Source organism: Prunus persica, chromosome G2 (assembly GCF_000346465.2).
Source record: "Prunus persica cultivar Lovell chromosome G2, Prunus_persica_NCBIv2, whole genome shotgun sequence".
In the NCBI taxonomy this organism is placed as follows: domain Eukaryota; kingdom Viridiplantae; phylum Streptophyta; class Magnoliopsida; order Rosales; family Rosaceae; genus Prunus; species Prunus persica.
The window spans coordinates 23,215,532-23,233,145 of NC_034010.1; the positions used below are offsets into that span (position 1 = coordinate 23,215,532).

A 17,614-nucleotide genomic window follows, 5' to 3' on the forward strand; every position below is an offset into this window, starting at 1 on the left:
CTAAGGTGTTTTTCTCAACCCACTCATACTTGTCGTCGAAATTCAATTCGAGTAGTTCAACTTTTGTCGTCACACGACATCTATCTTTAAATGTAATATACCTTAGAACCATCAATTATTCTTTATCATTTGAAACCACGAGATATGTCTTTTGCACCTCATCAGATTCAATGCCTTGTGCAACCAATTGTTTATTGGAGATACACTGACTAGTAATATCAAATTCAACAACATAAAACTTATCTTCAACATGAACAACATCTTGAATAAAGGACAAGCTTTCATCAACGTAAGTCCATGTTGTGTCTTTATTGAGTTTGATGAAAGCCAATTTACCCCGTCCCTCATATGTGGCAAGAACAATGCAATTGTTGGGATTTAATATTTGATCCGCTGATATTGTAGCCTTGATGACAAATGCGGCAATCACTTGTTCATGCAAAAAATTACCATAATTACGGTCTAGTGGAGGAAGATTGATGATGGAATCTTCTCTCTTTTTCTTCCCCTTAACCCTATAAAATGGATTTATTAGAGTTACTACCAAATTCATGTTCATAGCTATTAACCATCCTTTTGCAAAACCACAAAATCGCTTCTTTGGCAATTTGAATTGCACATTAAGGACATTGTCAGTCATGAGATTGTATAAATTCCATGTAGCTTTCTTGGCACTTTGAATCAAGAGCATTGGAGGATGAGAACAATCTGAGAAGATGAAAAAATAAATAAATTAGAGAGATCATAGTTATGTAAAAACATATATAAATTACAGATACAATATTAATAAACAGTTTTTATGTACGAAACAAACCCAAAAAAAAAAGTATTGAATGCATACTTTCAAACGCCAAAAAAAAAAAAAAAAACCCTTTATCTCTATTCATGTCATGCAGAATTAAATATACATTTAAGTAAATAATAGTATGAGATCTGGAGATAACTGCCGGAAATGCTCTTACTTCGTATGCACGGTTTTGATATAGCTATTATGTACTTATCTTACCATTAGAAGTTTTCCTTCTTTTTTCCGAATATTCATGATGTTTCTGTGGGTCAATAGATTTTCTTGGTTTCCAAGCACGACAAAAAAAATACTACTTTGTCTGAGGCATTTAACCCATCAAGATGGCCGGGCTTGCCCAGTTCAGCTTGCTAAATCTCATTGGGCCTATATTTTCTGTACTTGGACCACATGATTTCCAAACCCGTGAATAGAAATTGGGTCGGAGACCCAAGGGACATTTTCAGCATTATATGCTAAACTTTTGATATTGCTAATTGCTAAATGAATTTTAAAATTAATTGAGTATGTCTAAATTATTTATTGAATTATTAATTTATTTTAATATAAAATGATTAAAAATAGTATATTAAATTATCTACCCCAATATATACACATTCCTTATGACTTTACACATGTTCATTATTATAACTATGGTCAACTTTTTAATTTTAATCTTTTAAAGTATTTAAAACCAAAAAATAAAATAAAATTTTACAAAGAGAATAAAATTTTAAGCTTTTGAATCCATGCCTTCAAACAAATTGACTTAATTTTCAACAAACAACACGGAATCCAGGAGAAGTGTATTGATCCAAGTTGATTTTTGTATGCTTAAAACTTAAACAATCAATAACACAAACCAGGTGGTGGTGGTTGCAGAGGGAGATATTATAAAAATTAAAAGAAAGAAGAAGAAGAAGGAGAGAGAGTTGTTAAAATATTATTTTAAATCCTTTAAAAGATTAAAAATTAAAGAGGGTGTACTATAAGTATTTTTGGCAGTTAAATATGGTGTATTTAGTTAATTTTATATTTTGATTTAAACATTAGGGTGTACTTAGATCGTAAGGTATAGTCAATTAATTTTAGAGTTCGTTTAGCAGCACTCTAAAACTATGTATCTTCAATTTCTATGTATATATTTTTTAATTTTTAAACAATTCATAGTCTAAATTACGTAGGGCTAGTTTGGCATTACTGTGTTGTAAAAATAATCGTTGTCAGATTTGCTGTAAGAGAAATCAATTGTAAAAAAAAGCAATTTGGCATTTGGTAAACTTTTTGTTAAAAGTGTTGTTGATATTGATTCTCGCATAATCAGAAAATGAAAGCACTTCATTAGCTGTTTTTCTTATAGTTTTCTTTCACAACAATTTTTAACAATAAGTGATTTTCTCATAGTTTACCAAACGGGCTGGGTTTCTAATTTTTTTTAAAAATCATTTATCACTCTAAATAAGTAATACCAAATGGGTACTCAATCTAATTTACGGAAATGAAAACTCGAATTTGAGTTTACAGGCTAATTAATCTAACATATGTATGTTGAGAAACTGTTATTATGCATAAATATTCTTTAGCTGAGAAATTTTTCTAACAATTCACACATCTAATTGTTTTGAAATAGACAAACAAATACTATTGGTGTTCTCCATTTGGTTAAAATAATCATGATTTTAAAAAACGGTTAAATGACTTTAGATTTATCAATGTTTTGTAACATGACATAATTTGAAGACTTAAAAATTAGATTGTTTAGATCATTAAACTACAATGTATAATAGATGTGGATTTTAACTCATATTGGGAAATTCAAAGTTTATTTTCAATTTTTTTGTTTAAGCAATAATTTAAATTGAGGAAAGATAATTTCTCACATTCACACACAATCAATGTGTTCTTACGATTTGAACTGAAAACCACTAATATGAGTGTCAATACTTTTTTTTACTAAATTACCCGTTAGCAAATTCAAAGTTTATTTTATTTAGAAGACGAAATAAATACGAGAGTAAACTCTAACCTGAGAGTAAAAAATAAAAACCGACAACAGAACTTGAGAGTTAATGAAGCCAAGAACACATCCCAGTTCAATTTTTAATCCTGAGGCTGTGGATCAGCCTCGTTCCTTCCGTAACAGTGAAAGATTATATGCCAACATCAACAAACCACAGCAAACCAAATGGACACAAATCTCATCTTTCAATCTCCCTTTCCTTATCTTTTCCCTCTACACTTAGAAATCTGCTGTCTCCCTCTCTACCCCGCGAACAGAGGAAGAGAGCATGTCAGCCACACTCAGCCTCCTCAAACTCCCTATTCTTCCCCCAAAACCCAAGCAATGTCTCTCAAAACTTCAACATTCTTCGATCCCAAAAAAACCCAGTATTGCCAAGGACTCAGCTAGTCCTCAAAAGCTCATCACAACTACTATTCACCACCTGAAGTCAACTTCTCTCCCACTCACAGCTGCCACATTGCCATTTTTACTGGACACCAAGGCAAGTACAAATTTAGTAATTCATTTCACTCTCATTTTCTAGTTTCTGCATGCATTTCAAAATCAGAACTTTACCCATGTTCATATGTTCTTCTTCCATTTCAAATTTGGGTTTTTTATTTTTTTATTTTTTCAATTTGTGGGTGTGGATTAGGATGCACTTGCTGTTGGTGGGGAGTTTGGAATATTGGAGGGAAGGACATTTGCTTTGATACACCCCATTGCGATGGGTGGTCTGTTTGTATTCACATTGTGGACAGGGTACTTGGGTTGGCAATGGAGGAGAGTCAGGACAATCCAGAATGAAATTAATGAGCTCAAGAAGCAAGTTAAGCCTACCCCAGTTACACCAGAGGGGACACCAGTTGAAGAACCACCATCTCCTTTTGCACTCAAAATTCAGCAGCTCAGTGAGGTAGGCATTTGACGGTCAGGATTATTTTATGCTGAATGCAATGTATAACAATTGAATGCATGCTTAATGCCAAGTATGCATTTTTATTTCCATGGAATTAACTTACTTCTGGTGGGTTGAGAAACAATGCACTTCATGTTTTGGTCTTGTATATATAAACCCTTCATAGGATGAATTTGATGTGCTAAATTTGAAAAAAATAGATGGAAGGGTTGGCCAAAGTAACTATAGTATCATTGTAAATTAGTTTCATTTATGTATTTGACATTAAATTTTGTGCAATGTTTTTTCTGCTGTTAAGCAAAAATTGGCATTTCTGCATAAACTAGTGTTTTATCTCTTGAATGTTTACTTCATGAGAATGTATGATGTGTTGGCATTTCCTTATCAGGAAAGGAAGGAGTTGGTGAAGGGGTCTTACCGGGATAGACACTTCAATGCCGGTTCAATATTGTTGGCTTTCGGAGTTTTCGAGTCCATTGGTGGAGGAGTGAACACATGGTTTAGGACAGGAAAGCTATTTCCAGGTCCCCATTTGTTTGCAGGAGCAGGTAAAATTTGGATATCTGTTAGGAAAATCAAAATAAAATAACATAAAAGAAATCATTTGCCAAATCTGAGTAGTAAAAGCTTAATTGAACTGAGTTGGTTTTTCTTCTTGTCAACAGCTATCACGGTGCTATGGGCAGCGGCGGCGGCTCTTACACCTGCAATGCAAAAAGGTAGTGAGACAGCCAGAAACCTACATATTACGTTGAATGTGATAAATGTTCTGCTTTTCGTGTCGCAAATACCTACTGGATGGGAGATAGTTTTGAAAGTGTTTGAATTCACTAAATGGCCTTGAAATAAAAGATTTCCAAAGGGTGAGTTCATCAGTTCAGCTACCATCTATAATTTCAAACTTATGTTCTTTCCCCCTTTTCCCCTGCTAATTTTCATAGCCTTGTACCACAAAAAATCTTCAGTAGGGTGCTAAGAGTTACTTTTAAGCATTGGATGCTGTTGTCTATTCCAGTTAGAATGTTTTGTATAAAAATAAAAAGCATTTCACTCTATGCTGTACAGTGCCACAACATACATAATAAGATATATTTCCTTTCCCCAGGTATAGTAGCAATTTATGTTTGACAGCAGAGTCTTTATCGATAACCATAATGACATTTTTCTTCTTTTCCTACTATTACCCTTATGTTCAACCCGTATGCTAAATCAACAACAATCAAATAAAGGTGCAGTTTCCCCTGATACTGCATCATTGGGCAAGGCTTAAATTCTGATCTTTGTATTGCAACTGCTTACCTTGTTTCCCTTCTCCAGAGAAACTGCGGAACCAATGACTTTTTCTGTATTGATGTTCACACCTCACTGCATTGCATCCGTCCGGACACGCGTCTTGTTTTAGTTGAATCACATAAGAAAATATCAATGTACGCCAATCCAAACAAGAGTCACAAATACTTAGTACAGTTGAATCTGCTCATCTAATGAGTGCACTATCATTTTCATGTCATAACCAAGAGCATAGACATAGACACATGCTTTGAAAGTCTACTCATTTTCACTTTGGTTGCTTTAAGTTATCTTTTTCAATTTCAAATGCTCTTTCTTAGCCTTACTGTCAGTTCGTATAACATGACAGTGGTACATAAATTTTATAAATGAAAGTTTATCAACTCGCAATGCAAGAACAACTAGCTAGAGAGATGGATGATGAGATCTGAACTACGACGTTTCTTCAAGCAGGGTTGCAGGATACACAAATGAGAAGGCTAAAGGTATGTGTTCTCGGAGGTATAACGTATAAGGGTATTCCTAGCATGCAGATGCAGTTTGCTTTCCTTCAGATCAAAGACAAGGATATTAGGTTTCATTCCGGAATAATGTAGTATGGGAGAAGTTCGGAAAGAATGTCACTTTAAAAGTCTCTAATAACTTTAAAAGTCCTCAGAAATTACTTATCCTGCAGCTGCCCATATTGAAGGCTTTAGAATGCCAAAATATGATCAAATTTTAGCCACCATCTCTATGAAAGCCTGGTGCATTGTGACTGTCTCATAGGAGTATTTCTCATGTTATCAAAGGGTCCCGCCAAGTTTGAAAAAAATTGTCTGCCAAAGTACCATTAAATTAATGATGAACAAAATCTCAGCCTTCCTCCTTAAACCGTTAAAAAGAAAAGGGAAAGAAAAAGGCAGATATTCTAAGGACCCCCATCTCAACTTTTCTTTTTTGATTTTGTTTCCTGCCTTCTTTTTCAATAGTGGCTTATGGGTCTCTTGGGAATCAGCCATCAGCACATTGTTTTTTTGCTTTTCAAGCAAATAGAAGAAGTCTGTGTCGTTCTTCATCTGTCCCCCATACTCCACAGTTGGTATAATTGAGAAAAATAAGATGCCCTTACGTTTTGGTTCTAGGAAATCATCCAAAAATGACCATCCGTACGTTGATGGAAGGCCCTTGATGAACTCAGAAGAACAAAGTAAGAATCTCAGAGTGACATGAAAGGGGAAAAGTGAAAGCAGCAGTAGCAGCAGCAGCTAGCGTATCACAAGCAAAGTCAAGAGGAAGACGCAGACAGACATTAATTAGTGGGATTGAAAACCTTAGAAGATTTGAAGAATCCCATTACAGTGACTAGTAATTAGTTTACATGTAGTTAGTTTTGTGATCCTTAAAGCATGAGGACGCATATGCTTTCTCTATTGGTATTGCTAGCCAGCCCATTTAACCTTGTAAACAACTCTGATGGGCACTGTGAAATGTTCCAAGAGAACCCGCCATTTGCACACTCGACAAACTGCATCTAAGAAAATTATTGAAATGACAGGTGAACGTGACATCAAGAGCTTAGATGTTTAGATGTTAAGAGGAAAGCTGAGGATGACGCGCCGGCGACTGTCTGTAGTGAAACCCTTGTTATACAAATTAGGAAGCTACTTCATAAATGCTAATGATATATGCACTCTCCTAGAGTAGTTCACGAGCCATTTGGGAAATAAAAAAATTTGAATGTTGAACATCATAATTCCAAATTTACAGACTGCTATAGAAATGGTATCCTTGCAAGAGTTAAAGTACTCAATTTTTATAGTGGGTTGAAAAATAATGATTCACTACAAAGAGGGATGCTATTCTTCCCAATTAGCCGTCCAATATTTTTCAAATATTGTAAACGATTGGTGCTCTAAAAAGTGAAAGTTACTACTGCATGCAAATGCTAATGCTGCAGATATTGTCTTTGGTTCAAAGAATACCCCAAATGACAAAACAAGGTCATCCCATCATAGGCTCAGCAACACACAACTCTTCAATGTGACTCCATTTGATACCAATCTTGCATCGTCAAATTAATTTTTGCGTGCTTTTTTCATTCTCTAAAAGAGCTCAACTTCAAGTGCTCCGCTGCATCTGATGCCTTTCTTTCTTCTCTCCATCTTTCTTCTCTCAGCGTGTTTCTCATTGTTTTTCTTTCTCTTTTTAATGTCCCCCCTAATTTTTCTGTCAAATCTTAAGTTGCTTGTGCATAAATTTGTCACACCTATAAATAACAATCCACACTTCACCTCATTCTCATTGTCCAATTTCTATGTTTCTTCATTACCTCTAGTTCTAATTTTGGTTGTGTCGCATACCATACTAAAGCTAAAAACCCTCTCCAACTTTATTCTCCTTGTGATTACCTATGGCAACCCAACCTGCCCGTCCATGGTTTCGGCTAGGCTCCATGGTCCGTCCGGCCACCACCCCTGCCCCTGCACCAACCCCTGCCCCGGCACCCGTGGTTAGACCTGCATTCAGGCCATTGACTCCTGCACCTGAACCAACCCCAACTCCACCACCAGCTCCAACCCCAACTCCAGCACCCACCACCACAGCTCCGCCACCACCTCCTGCAGCCGCTGCTCAGCCACCACCACCTCCTGCCGTCGCTGCTCAGCCACCACCACCTCCTGCCGTCGCTGCTCCGCCACCACCACCTCCGGCCGTCGCTGCTCAGCCACCACCACCTCCTGCCGCTGCTGCTCCACCGCCTCCTACTGCCGTTCTTATGCGTCGGCCACCACCACCTGCGGCAACTCCAGCACCACCTCCTCCTGCGACTAGTACTACTGCATCAGTTCCACCATCACCAATTTCAAAAGCAGCATCTTCTTCAGTGCCATCATCTCCTGGAATCAGGGTTGGTATAGCCCCATCTTCTTCAGTGGCACCATCTCCTGATAGGAACAAGGTCACTAAAGCTTCAACTTCTACTACTGATTCAGTGCCAAGTTCTCCATCCTATAAACCACAAACTAGTACTACTTCTCCACCAAAACCCACCATCTTTTCAGCCCCTGCAAAGTCTCCTCCAGAATCTAAACCACAGCCAACACAAACTTATTCTCCACCAAAACCGACAGCCACCACCATTTCAGCCACTGCTAGGGAGCCTTATAATGCCCCATCTCCCAGAACCATTAGGCCAGCTGCCACTAAGACCCCACCTCAGTCGCCAAAGATCAAGTCAATTGCCCCACCACCCTCTCCTTTCACTCTCCCACCCCCTCAGCTAAAGCCCAGCACTTCAGACCAAACTGAGCAACCCAGGATTCCCATGGAGGCAGAGCAGAAAACAGTGCTGGTCCAACAAAAGACCATTGATCATCCAAAATCCAGAGACTTACGCGAGTCTCTCAAGCCAAGCATCAATGCCCACGGTTCAAAGCATGAAGGAGAAACCAAAGAGAGAGCTATAACTCGCAAGAAGCCTGCATCAGACACCTCTGATCATGAGGCAGGAGGCATGAGGGTCATAACCATTGCAGGGGAAAACAGAGGAGCTTTCATGGAACTCAAACAATCTCCTCAGAAACATGGACTTGGGGAGCAATCTCAGTATCTTTGCAAGAAAGGCAATGGAAAAACGGTGACTGGGACTCAATCTGATCAGAACAATAGCAGCAGCAGCAGCAGCAGCAGTGGTGAGGAAGGCAAAGGCAAGAGCAAAAGTAAGGACAAAAGTCTCAAAGCAGGGAAGGCTGCAGGGAAATCAGCATCAGCACAGCCTACAAGGGCATTCATGAACAGCAATGTTCAAGGCATCAACAACTCCATTGTCTACAACACTTCCCTCACTCACCATGATCCTGGGGTCCACCTTGCTTTCTCTAGGAAGCCCAGTGGGGATGGATTTGAGGCCAAGAGCCTTGTCAATGGCCGCCACAGTTAGGCAGAGAAATGATCAGAGATAAAAAGGAAACTAAAATTCAAGTGTCAAGACATTACTTTTGTTGTGTTTTGAATATATTAGGCATACTATATAATTTGTGATCATAAAAATAAAATGGGAGTGGTGAATGTGAGTGTTGGAAAAGAGGGCATTGGGTTCTGATTCTTCATGGTCAGCTTCCACTCTTTGTAGGGGTGTGACTGAAGATTGTTAATGCCTTTGTTTGATAATAAAAGGGGCTGTGGCCCTATTACTACCAGTGTAAAAGAAATTTGTATAATTTCCTATCACATTCACTTTCTATGCATTCTATCATTTCCTATCAATCAGTTTTTTAATTGCAGTAGTACAAATTTTGACCATCTTCTATCATTGATTATTTGATGAGATTTCAGTATTATTTAGGTAAATGCAATTTTGTGAACATGTTTTGAGTGGCAATATAGTTGCTTGATTTGATCTTGGTGTTCAATGGAGGAGAACAAGAAACCCAGAAGAAGGAAAAAAAAACATATGAATTGGGCTTAAACTAACATGCTAGTGGATTGAGAATTCAAAAGTTATTTACTTTTTTGTTTGGGCTCCAATGGGGCCAAGGCTCAAAACAAAGGCACAACAAGCAAAGTGGTCTAGTGAACCTACAACATCATCCCAAAGGAAAGGAAAGACTGGATTCTTGACAGCAAGGGTTGAGAAGCCGAAGACTTGCATCCCAAACCAAAGTTGTAGCTGAGATTGGACATTGCACAGCCTAGCTTAGCATTGTAACTTAAAAAGCCCTGTTTGCAAAATAGTTGGGCTTCATCTTGGGCATTCTTTTGTTCATGTTAGGTATTTTGAATCTACAGGAGGCTAGAATGAGAGGTAAAAGTAAGGACTTATAATGAGGGATCCTTAACTGCCGTCCGATCTAGTGTATAGTTATTATTGGACTAGAGGATTGAACTCCTTTATTATAACCTCTCACTGTTACCCCTCATTATAAATGCTCCCATCAATCTAAGTGAATATTTGGGCCATATATTTATGTTTGTCCTCGAGAATGTATGGAACGGAAATAACACTGTTTTGCTATTTCTAACTAATCACACTATGTCACAGGTGATAATTTTTCCACTTAACATATCATGATTGTTGAAAATAACAGTATTATTATCCACGTTTCACACAAATGTTTCTGTCATTCAACACCCGTCCAAATAAATAGATACTTGTTGAATTTACTTTATCATATTAAAACGAGATGAGAGTACATATGAGGTGATAAGGAGACCACCAAGGCACCACCTACATGTATGAAGTATAATTGTACAGAACATTGATCCTACAAATCTATATTTCCTTTTTCATTTTATACTTGCATGGATCCCACTAAATTCTCCATGCATAGATAAGCCAACAGAAATAAGCCAATATGTTTGTATACTTGCTCTATATATTCATGTATTTAGCCTGCAAACTAAACTATAGTCTCCAAAGTTCTTTCAGTTCAGTGGGTCTGTGTGCTGTGTAAAGCCTTGCATGCTTGCATGTGGCATTGGATGACAGATATGAGGCATCAATTTGATGGGCCTAGCTAAACCACAATTTCTGGTTCTGAAACAGTTCTTCAGTTCTGGCCAGGCTAGTGGCCATGTCTTATTCCTCTTCTGTAAAGCAAAAATCATCTTGGAGATAAACAGGGGCAGGATTTGCCAAGTAACGCCCACCCCAAACACCGAACTGCAATAATGAGAATATGATGCACAATCTTTTTGACCATTCATGGTCCAACTTAAATATTAATCATGGAAAAGCACTTTTGAGAGAGCACCATTTAAAAGAGAAGTACTAAAATTAAGCAGATTTTTTCCTCCTCTTTATTTATTTTTTTAATTTTTGTATTTGATCGATATTCTATTCTAAGGGGAGGGGGACACCCACAAGGGGATTTGAACCGGTGCCATGGAGTTTGCAAACAAGAGCGGCCCTAAGGGTGTGCAAGTGATGCCACCGCACAGGGCTCTCAATTTTTAAGGACCCCAAATTTTTTTAATGTGTATATTATATATATACTTGAGACTGCAAAGTAATAACACAAAAGTGTATTTAGTTGAGTTGGTTTTCAGCACCTCGATTTAAGTAAATAGCTCGTGTTCAGAGTATGAATTGTGTCATTCAATAGTTGTATTTTTACATTTTTACTCTTTTTTAACACCCACTGGCTTGGAAAGAAAAACAATATATACAAGTAAATATAACAAAAACAACCAGACCGGCCCTGTTTGCAAACAAGTAAATATAACAAAAACAACCAGACCGGCCCTGTTTGCAAACAAAGACCTCAACCACTGAGGTAAGCTTTTTCCTCCTCTAAATGTTCTATCGATCAGAAAGGGACCTTCTAAGAGGCACAACTAGAGGCTAGAAATAGGACGCCTAAAATGGATGCCCATGTTGTCCCAAATAAGTTAAAGTAGTGATGGGTTTGGCCAGTCATGCATGGATTAACATGGTTGTTCAAATTAACCATGTGACCAGAAGAGCTTGGGGGCTAATCATCTGTGATATGAAGTCCCCCAATATCATCTTAAATATTTATGAGCTGTTAAGTCAATTATATTGTTAATAGGATGACTTATAATGAATCCCCCTCAACATAAATGTTTTTTTTAACCATCAATATTCTACTTTAAACTAATCTAAAATATGGAGAGGGGGATTCAAACTAGGGTGCAGAGTGAGGAGCACATCTGCTCGAGCCAACTTGACCATGTCTGCAATTAATGGATGTGCCTGGTCATGCATTAATGGATGTATATACAATCTGAAGATGAGCCACATATTTTTCAGTTTCCCTTGTTATGAGAAAAGATGTCATTTTGTAATCAGGTAGAAAGAGTAGGACCAAAGCTGTCCCAACCCCACATTTGAAAGAAAAAATCACGGGCTTGCTTGAGGAAGAATCCGAAGCAATTTAAGTGGCTTTGAGGAGCACTCAAAGACCAAGAAAGCCAATGCTACTCTTTGCTACCATCCGAAAATGGTTTTAGGCTTGTAGCCTTTGGTGCAACCAGACAAGTTGCTAAGCCCCAAATAAGACTGCTATCAGTAGAACTCATCTAATTCTTCTATGTCTCTGTTTCCCTTTGGCTAGACCCTTTTGGTGTGCAACCAGACCAGGCCTGTTATGTTCCAGCTAATTAGCTTTCACTCTCATAGAACATTCCAATTTTGAATGTCTGATTTGTCCAGAGAATGAGTTAGCTGGCCAACTTGCAAATTTCCATATGTATTTCCTTCCACATGAGCAAGATACCACAAATTCAATAATAACCATGAGTTTCATTAATTATATGATCCAGAGGTAGTTTTTACAAGTTAACTTTAACCCTAATCTTAATTTAACTTTGATTAAGGCAGGGATTATACTTGATGTTAGAGCAAATAAAGGGCACAGTTGGTCAAATCCAAAATGGCTAGGCAGTCCCATCAACTGGAGTTCTCAAAAGTCTAAAATAATGCAAAAACAAAGGGAACTTTCAAGTCACAAAGGCAAACATGAAGGCAGGCAGGCACTACAGAAAGTAACCCACCTGAAAAGTTAGCCTCAAGGTGGAACCTGTATTGGCAAAAGCAACACACCTGAACCAACCTGAGGATATATTCACCTTCTTCCTTTGTCCAAGGTGGTGGGATGGGAGGGAAGTGACTTTCTCCAAGAAATTTGGTCAGAAAAAGAAAGGTCAGAAAAAAGAAAAGGAAAAAAGAAAAAGAAAAAACGAATAATGGTAGCTATAGCACCACCAATCATAGAAGTCTCACATGGCCATAGGGATAGTTTTTAGTTGCCAATGCCATACCACAAAAGTCTCCTACGAGATGATGTGATCGATCATGAGACTGAAGAAAGAGAAAAAAGCTTGGCTTGGCGTACGTCTTTCATCTTTGAGAGCTTAATTAATGTTCCTCTATCCCAACCAAAGCCCAAATTATATGGCTTTAGTATTAGATGTCCTGCCATATGCATGCATAGGTCGTTTTCCTAGCAATGTGCTGGCTAGTGTTTGGTACCTTGAACTTGATTATAATCGATCTGATCACATTATTTGATTGAAACTTTAATTAATTGTCTCTGGTTTAATGGAAAGCTTCTGATAAATATATTAATCACATAACTGTCGTGGTTCTTTTCTCTCTCTTTTTTTATAGCATTAATGGTTCTTTTCTCTTGATGCATGGCGAGACCAGAAAAAATTGAAGCCGAAAAATATTATGTGAGAAAAGAAGAGATATATATAGTAACTATATGGAACCATTAATGCTGGGAAATGGTTCTTTAGGTTTTTAATTTAAAGTAATGAATAACAAAATTGAGAACTTTTATATGACAAAAATGAATAACTACACATGAATAGGTTGCTAATTATGTGATGCAAGCACCTTATCCTAGTTACTCATCATCCAATTTAGTTCCCTATGCTATCTTCTTCTTTTTTTGCCGAAGTTAGAAAGGGAACTTATGACTACTTGGGCGCACACCAAAAACCTGTGCCAATTCAACTAACACCCCATTGATAGTTACAAATGTTATCTCATTCACTCTAGCATTTTTCTCTATCATATATCTTTGAAGAAAAAATTATACAATTTCACTTTTGGCTCTTCCACATCTCCTCTTCCTCTTTTCCTAGTATCTTTTATGACTTGTATTATATGTATAGGAGTGCTGATTTATGTTGGTGGATCGTGTCATGTTGAGTTATGGATATTACATTAAGAGGGTCGACATGAACATGACCTGTTTAATTAATTGTGTTGAAATCCTAAACACAAAGACATTTTAATAACAACAACGCAACCCATATCACCCATTTAATAATCGAAGCTCATCGAAATTATATTATAGATAGATATAAATATAGTATAGATGAAAACACATAAGTGTTTTTTTTTTCTTTTATTATCAGAAGATAAATAAGGCTATGTTTGGTATCCTACTTAAAAAGGCAAATTCAAAAACTATGATTTATTTTAAAAACATTAGTTTTCAAATAGTTATTTTAAGATCTAAAAACTTGTTTGGTATTGTATTTTAATGATCTAAAAAAATTGAAATTAAAATAAAAAAAATCAAAAGACCTAAATTCCCAAATTGAAATTAACAAGAAAAAGAGAGAGATATGAGAGAGGAAGAGAGAGACGGGAGAGTGAGGAGAGACAGAGACGAGAGAGGGAGGAGGGAGAGACGATAGTGGAAAAAGAGAGAGAGAGAGAGTGAAAAAAAAAAAAACTATAACATCTCATTTTTTTTGTTTTTAATAATGGGTGTTTTGGAGTTTTTCTTGGGTTTGAGTTTTTGAAAATGAGTCTATTAAACGAATTTTTGTGGTTTGAACTTGTTTTTGAGTTGATAAAATTGGATTGAAATAAGATACCAAAGACACCCAAGTATCTTTGTGTTTTTACCTAAGAGCATTTCCACCAGTTGCCCCTTGCCATGGCAAGATGAGCCCTAGAGCAGCAACTATTCACGTGAATAGTGGCTGCTCTAGCAACTTTGTTTACTTAAACAATTAATTTGGATAATATTTTCGGAAAAGATTTTTGGGTTCCTACGTGTCAATACTATTCATATCGGATAAGATTTTCGGTTTCAAATTTCAGATAAATTTCAGATAAATTTCAAATTTCAGATACATTTCAAAATTCAAATTTCAGATAAATTCAAAATGTCAAATTTCAGATACATTTCGAAATTCAAATTTCAGATAAATTTGAAATTTGAAATTTCATTCGAATTTCAAATTTCAGATAAGATTTTCACCCTCTAAGATTGCGCCGCGTGTCATATCTATCTGTGTACATTTTTCTATAAAACCAGAGGTTCAGCTCATACCTCCCACACCAGTTCTTCTCTACACTTCCATTTCTCAAATTTTAGATTTCATTCTCCATTCTCAATGGCAGACATGGAAGAGGTTTTGGAGAGGCAAGAGCGAGAAACTAGAAAAAGAATGCGTAGACGAGCTGCAAGCAAAAGGGCGCAGAGAGAACTAGATGAGAAACTTGGCATAGCAGTTGCTTTGCTGGAGGAAGAAAATCAGGGTCGCCGTGGTTCACGAGAAGGCTGTCGCCCAAATGTGGACAGATATAGACATTCTCGGGGTAAGAATCTTATGGAAGATTATTTTATCTCACAATCTCTGTACTCTGATGTTCATTTTCGAGGGAGATATAGAATGCAACCCCATTTGTTCAATAAAATCATGCATGATATTTGCAATTATGATGAATATTTTGTTCAAAAGAGAAATTGTGCTGGAAATTTGGGAATTCTTCCACAGCAGAAGTTCACAGCTGTGATACGAATGTTGGCGTATGGGTCATCTGCTAATCAGGTGGATGAGATTGCTCGGATAGGGAAGTCCATTGTTTTGGAGAGCTTGGTGCGATTTTGTGATGCAGTGAAAACTCTGTACACCAGAGACTACCTCCGCAGACCTACGCCCAGGGACCTGCAAAGGCTTCTCCAAAAAGCTGAGTCTCGAGGATTTCCTGGCATGATTGGTAGCATTGACTGCATGCATTGGCAGTGAAAAAATTGTCCAACTGCTTGGCAAGGGGACTACGGAAATAGAAAAGGGCAGAAAAGTATCATCCTGGAAGCATTTGCTGGTTTTGATACATGGGTTTGGCACGCCTTCTTCGGAGTTGCCGGATCTCAAAACGATTTGAATGTCCTAGGTCAATCCCCGGTGTTCAATGATGTTTTGAGAGGTGAAGCCCCAAATATCACATATGAAATTAACAATACCATCTACCAGAACGGGTATTATCTAGCTGATGGCATCTACCCGAGGTGAACAACATTTGTGAAAACAATTCCACATCCCCGATCCCATAAGCAAAAATTTTTGCTCGCTATCAAGAGGAGTACAGAAAAGATGTTGAGAGGTGCTTTGATATCCTTCACGCTCGGTGGGCTATTATCAGGGACGCGGCACGTCTATTTGACGAGGAGGTGCTTAGGAGTATAATGATGACTTGTATCATCCTCCATAACATGATTGTGGAAGATGAATATGATTACGATGCTGATGACGTGTATGAACCAAATCCCATGGATACGGCCCTAACACGAATTTATGAAAAACCAGTGAGGCCAAATGGAGAACCAGTGCAGCATGAACCGTTGGTTAGAGACGGTAGTTTCATGCCCCGTATGATTGATCGCTATACGGAGATGCAATCGTCGTATATTCATGAACACCGTCAAGTTGACTTGATGGAGCATTTATGGGCGGTGAAAGGCAATGAAGGAAATGAAGGTGAATGAAGTGAAGTGAAGAAGTTGTTTTTAATTTATTATGTTTATGTTGTATGTTGTTTATTTTTTGTGCTTTGGTTGTGGGTTGTTTATTTTTTATGCTTTGGTTGTAGGTTGTTTATTTTTTATGCTTTGGTTGTGGGTTGTTTATTTTTTATGCTTTGGTTGTGGTTTATTTTTTATGTATGGAATGTTTTGAATAAAAAGGATTTTTGTTGAATATTTTCTTTATTGACTAAAAGAAAAGCAATACAACTAATAAAATAAAATACATGAATTAAACAAAACAAAAAATACAATGAAATCAAAGGCAAGTAAACTAAGACATGAAAGGCAAACAAACTATTTTAATGGTTTCCATCATTTAACCAATCCGTGTTGCTAGGTCCATCGTCACGAAAAGTCTTCGTCTCATAACATCCCTTAGTTCTAGCTTCCAAAATTGTTTTGTTTCAGGGGACATATGGCTTGTATCCATGGCCATGGTTTCCCGATCTTTTTTTTTCAATGTTTTGTTCTCGTACATACTCCCTTTCTTTGTGTACATACTCCCTTTCTTTTGCATATTCGACTTGAATAGCCATATCGTGCTCTTGTTGTTTCAAGTCCATTTCAATTCTCATGGCTTGGTGCTTTGAAAGTTCCTCCAAAAATTTAGATGCATTCTTGCTAGAATTACTCCCTCTATTCGCCTTCGCCGCCTTTCTCCCAATAGGCCTTGCCTCCTTTTCAATGGGTGAGTCTTGACTCATTGGGGAATTCATAGGTGAATCCGATGCCGGCGTCTCATGAAGTGGAGTCTCGTTCAAGACTACCGTCGGACCGGTTGGAATAATTTGGAATCTCTTACAAGTCTTCACCACCTCCCAACAATGGGTATGGTTGAAACTTTTTTTCCCTTGCCCCGTAGCACCAAACCACATTTGAGCTTGCATAATCTATAAAAAAAAAATTAAATGGAAATGCAAGAAACTTTAAAAAATATTGGCAATGCAACATGTAAAAAAAAACTAATGCAAATTCAATAAATTTAAAAAAAATGCAACATGTATAAAAAAAAACTAGAGACATATTAACAAAATAAATAAATTGCAAGAAACATTTAAATAAAAATTAATATGACATAGAAATTAATAGAAGGAAAATGACAAATAATTTACCTCACTGCTAAGGTTTTCTCCGCTTCGATGCTTGTTCATCGCTTTTGCTAAGCCATTTCTCCATTTCGACAACTCTTTATTAAGAACTTTCCACCTACTGGATAATGTCATTTCTGTACGTGTAGAACCAATTGCCCTTTCACAAAATGCTTGATGAATTTTTTTCCACATATGAGAAAATTTCATCTCATTGCCCGTTACGGGACAATGACTAACTTGGACCCAAGC

At 37.2% G+C, this 17,614-nt stretch overlaps 2 protein-coding genes across 5 annotated transcripts; both read left to right on the top strand.

The window, feature by feature from the left end:
• LOC18784560 lies at positions 2,958-6,152 on the top strand. 4 transcript variants are annotated; one of them, XM_020558471.1, is made up of 6 exons: positions 2,958-3,288; positions 3,442-3,702; positions 4,094-4,253; positions 4,371-4,424; positions 5,449-5,480; positions 6,120-6,152. In XM_020558471.1, exons 1-6 carry the CDS (start codon positions 3,073-3,075, stop codon positions 6,135-6,137), a joined length of 741 nt encoding a protein of 246 aa, XP_020414060.1. In that variant the 5' UTR covers positions 2,958-3,072; the 3' UTR covers positions 6,138-6,152. The 4 variants fall into 4 exon arrangements, with proteins under 4 accessions (XP_020414060.1, XP_020414058.1, XP_020414061.1 ...); XM_020558469.1 differs by lacking the exon at positions 6,120-6,152 and having other exon boundaries at positions 5,449-5,731; XM_020558472.1 differs by lacking the exons at positions 5,449-5,480; positions 6,120-6,152 and adding an exon at positions 5,345-5,382.
• LOC18785396 (leucine-rich repeat extensin-like protein 3) lies at positions 7,216-9,243 on the top strand. The gene has a single exon (XM_020558066.1). The coding sequence runs from the start codon at positions 7,388-7,390 to the stop codon at positions 8,915-8,917; it is 1,530 nt and encodes a 509-aa protein (XP_020413655.1). The 5' UTR covers positions 7,216-7,387; the 3' UTR covers positions 8,918-9,243.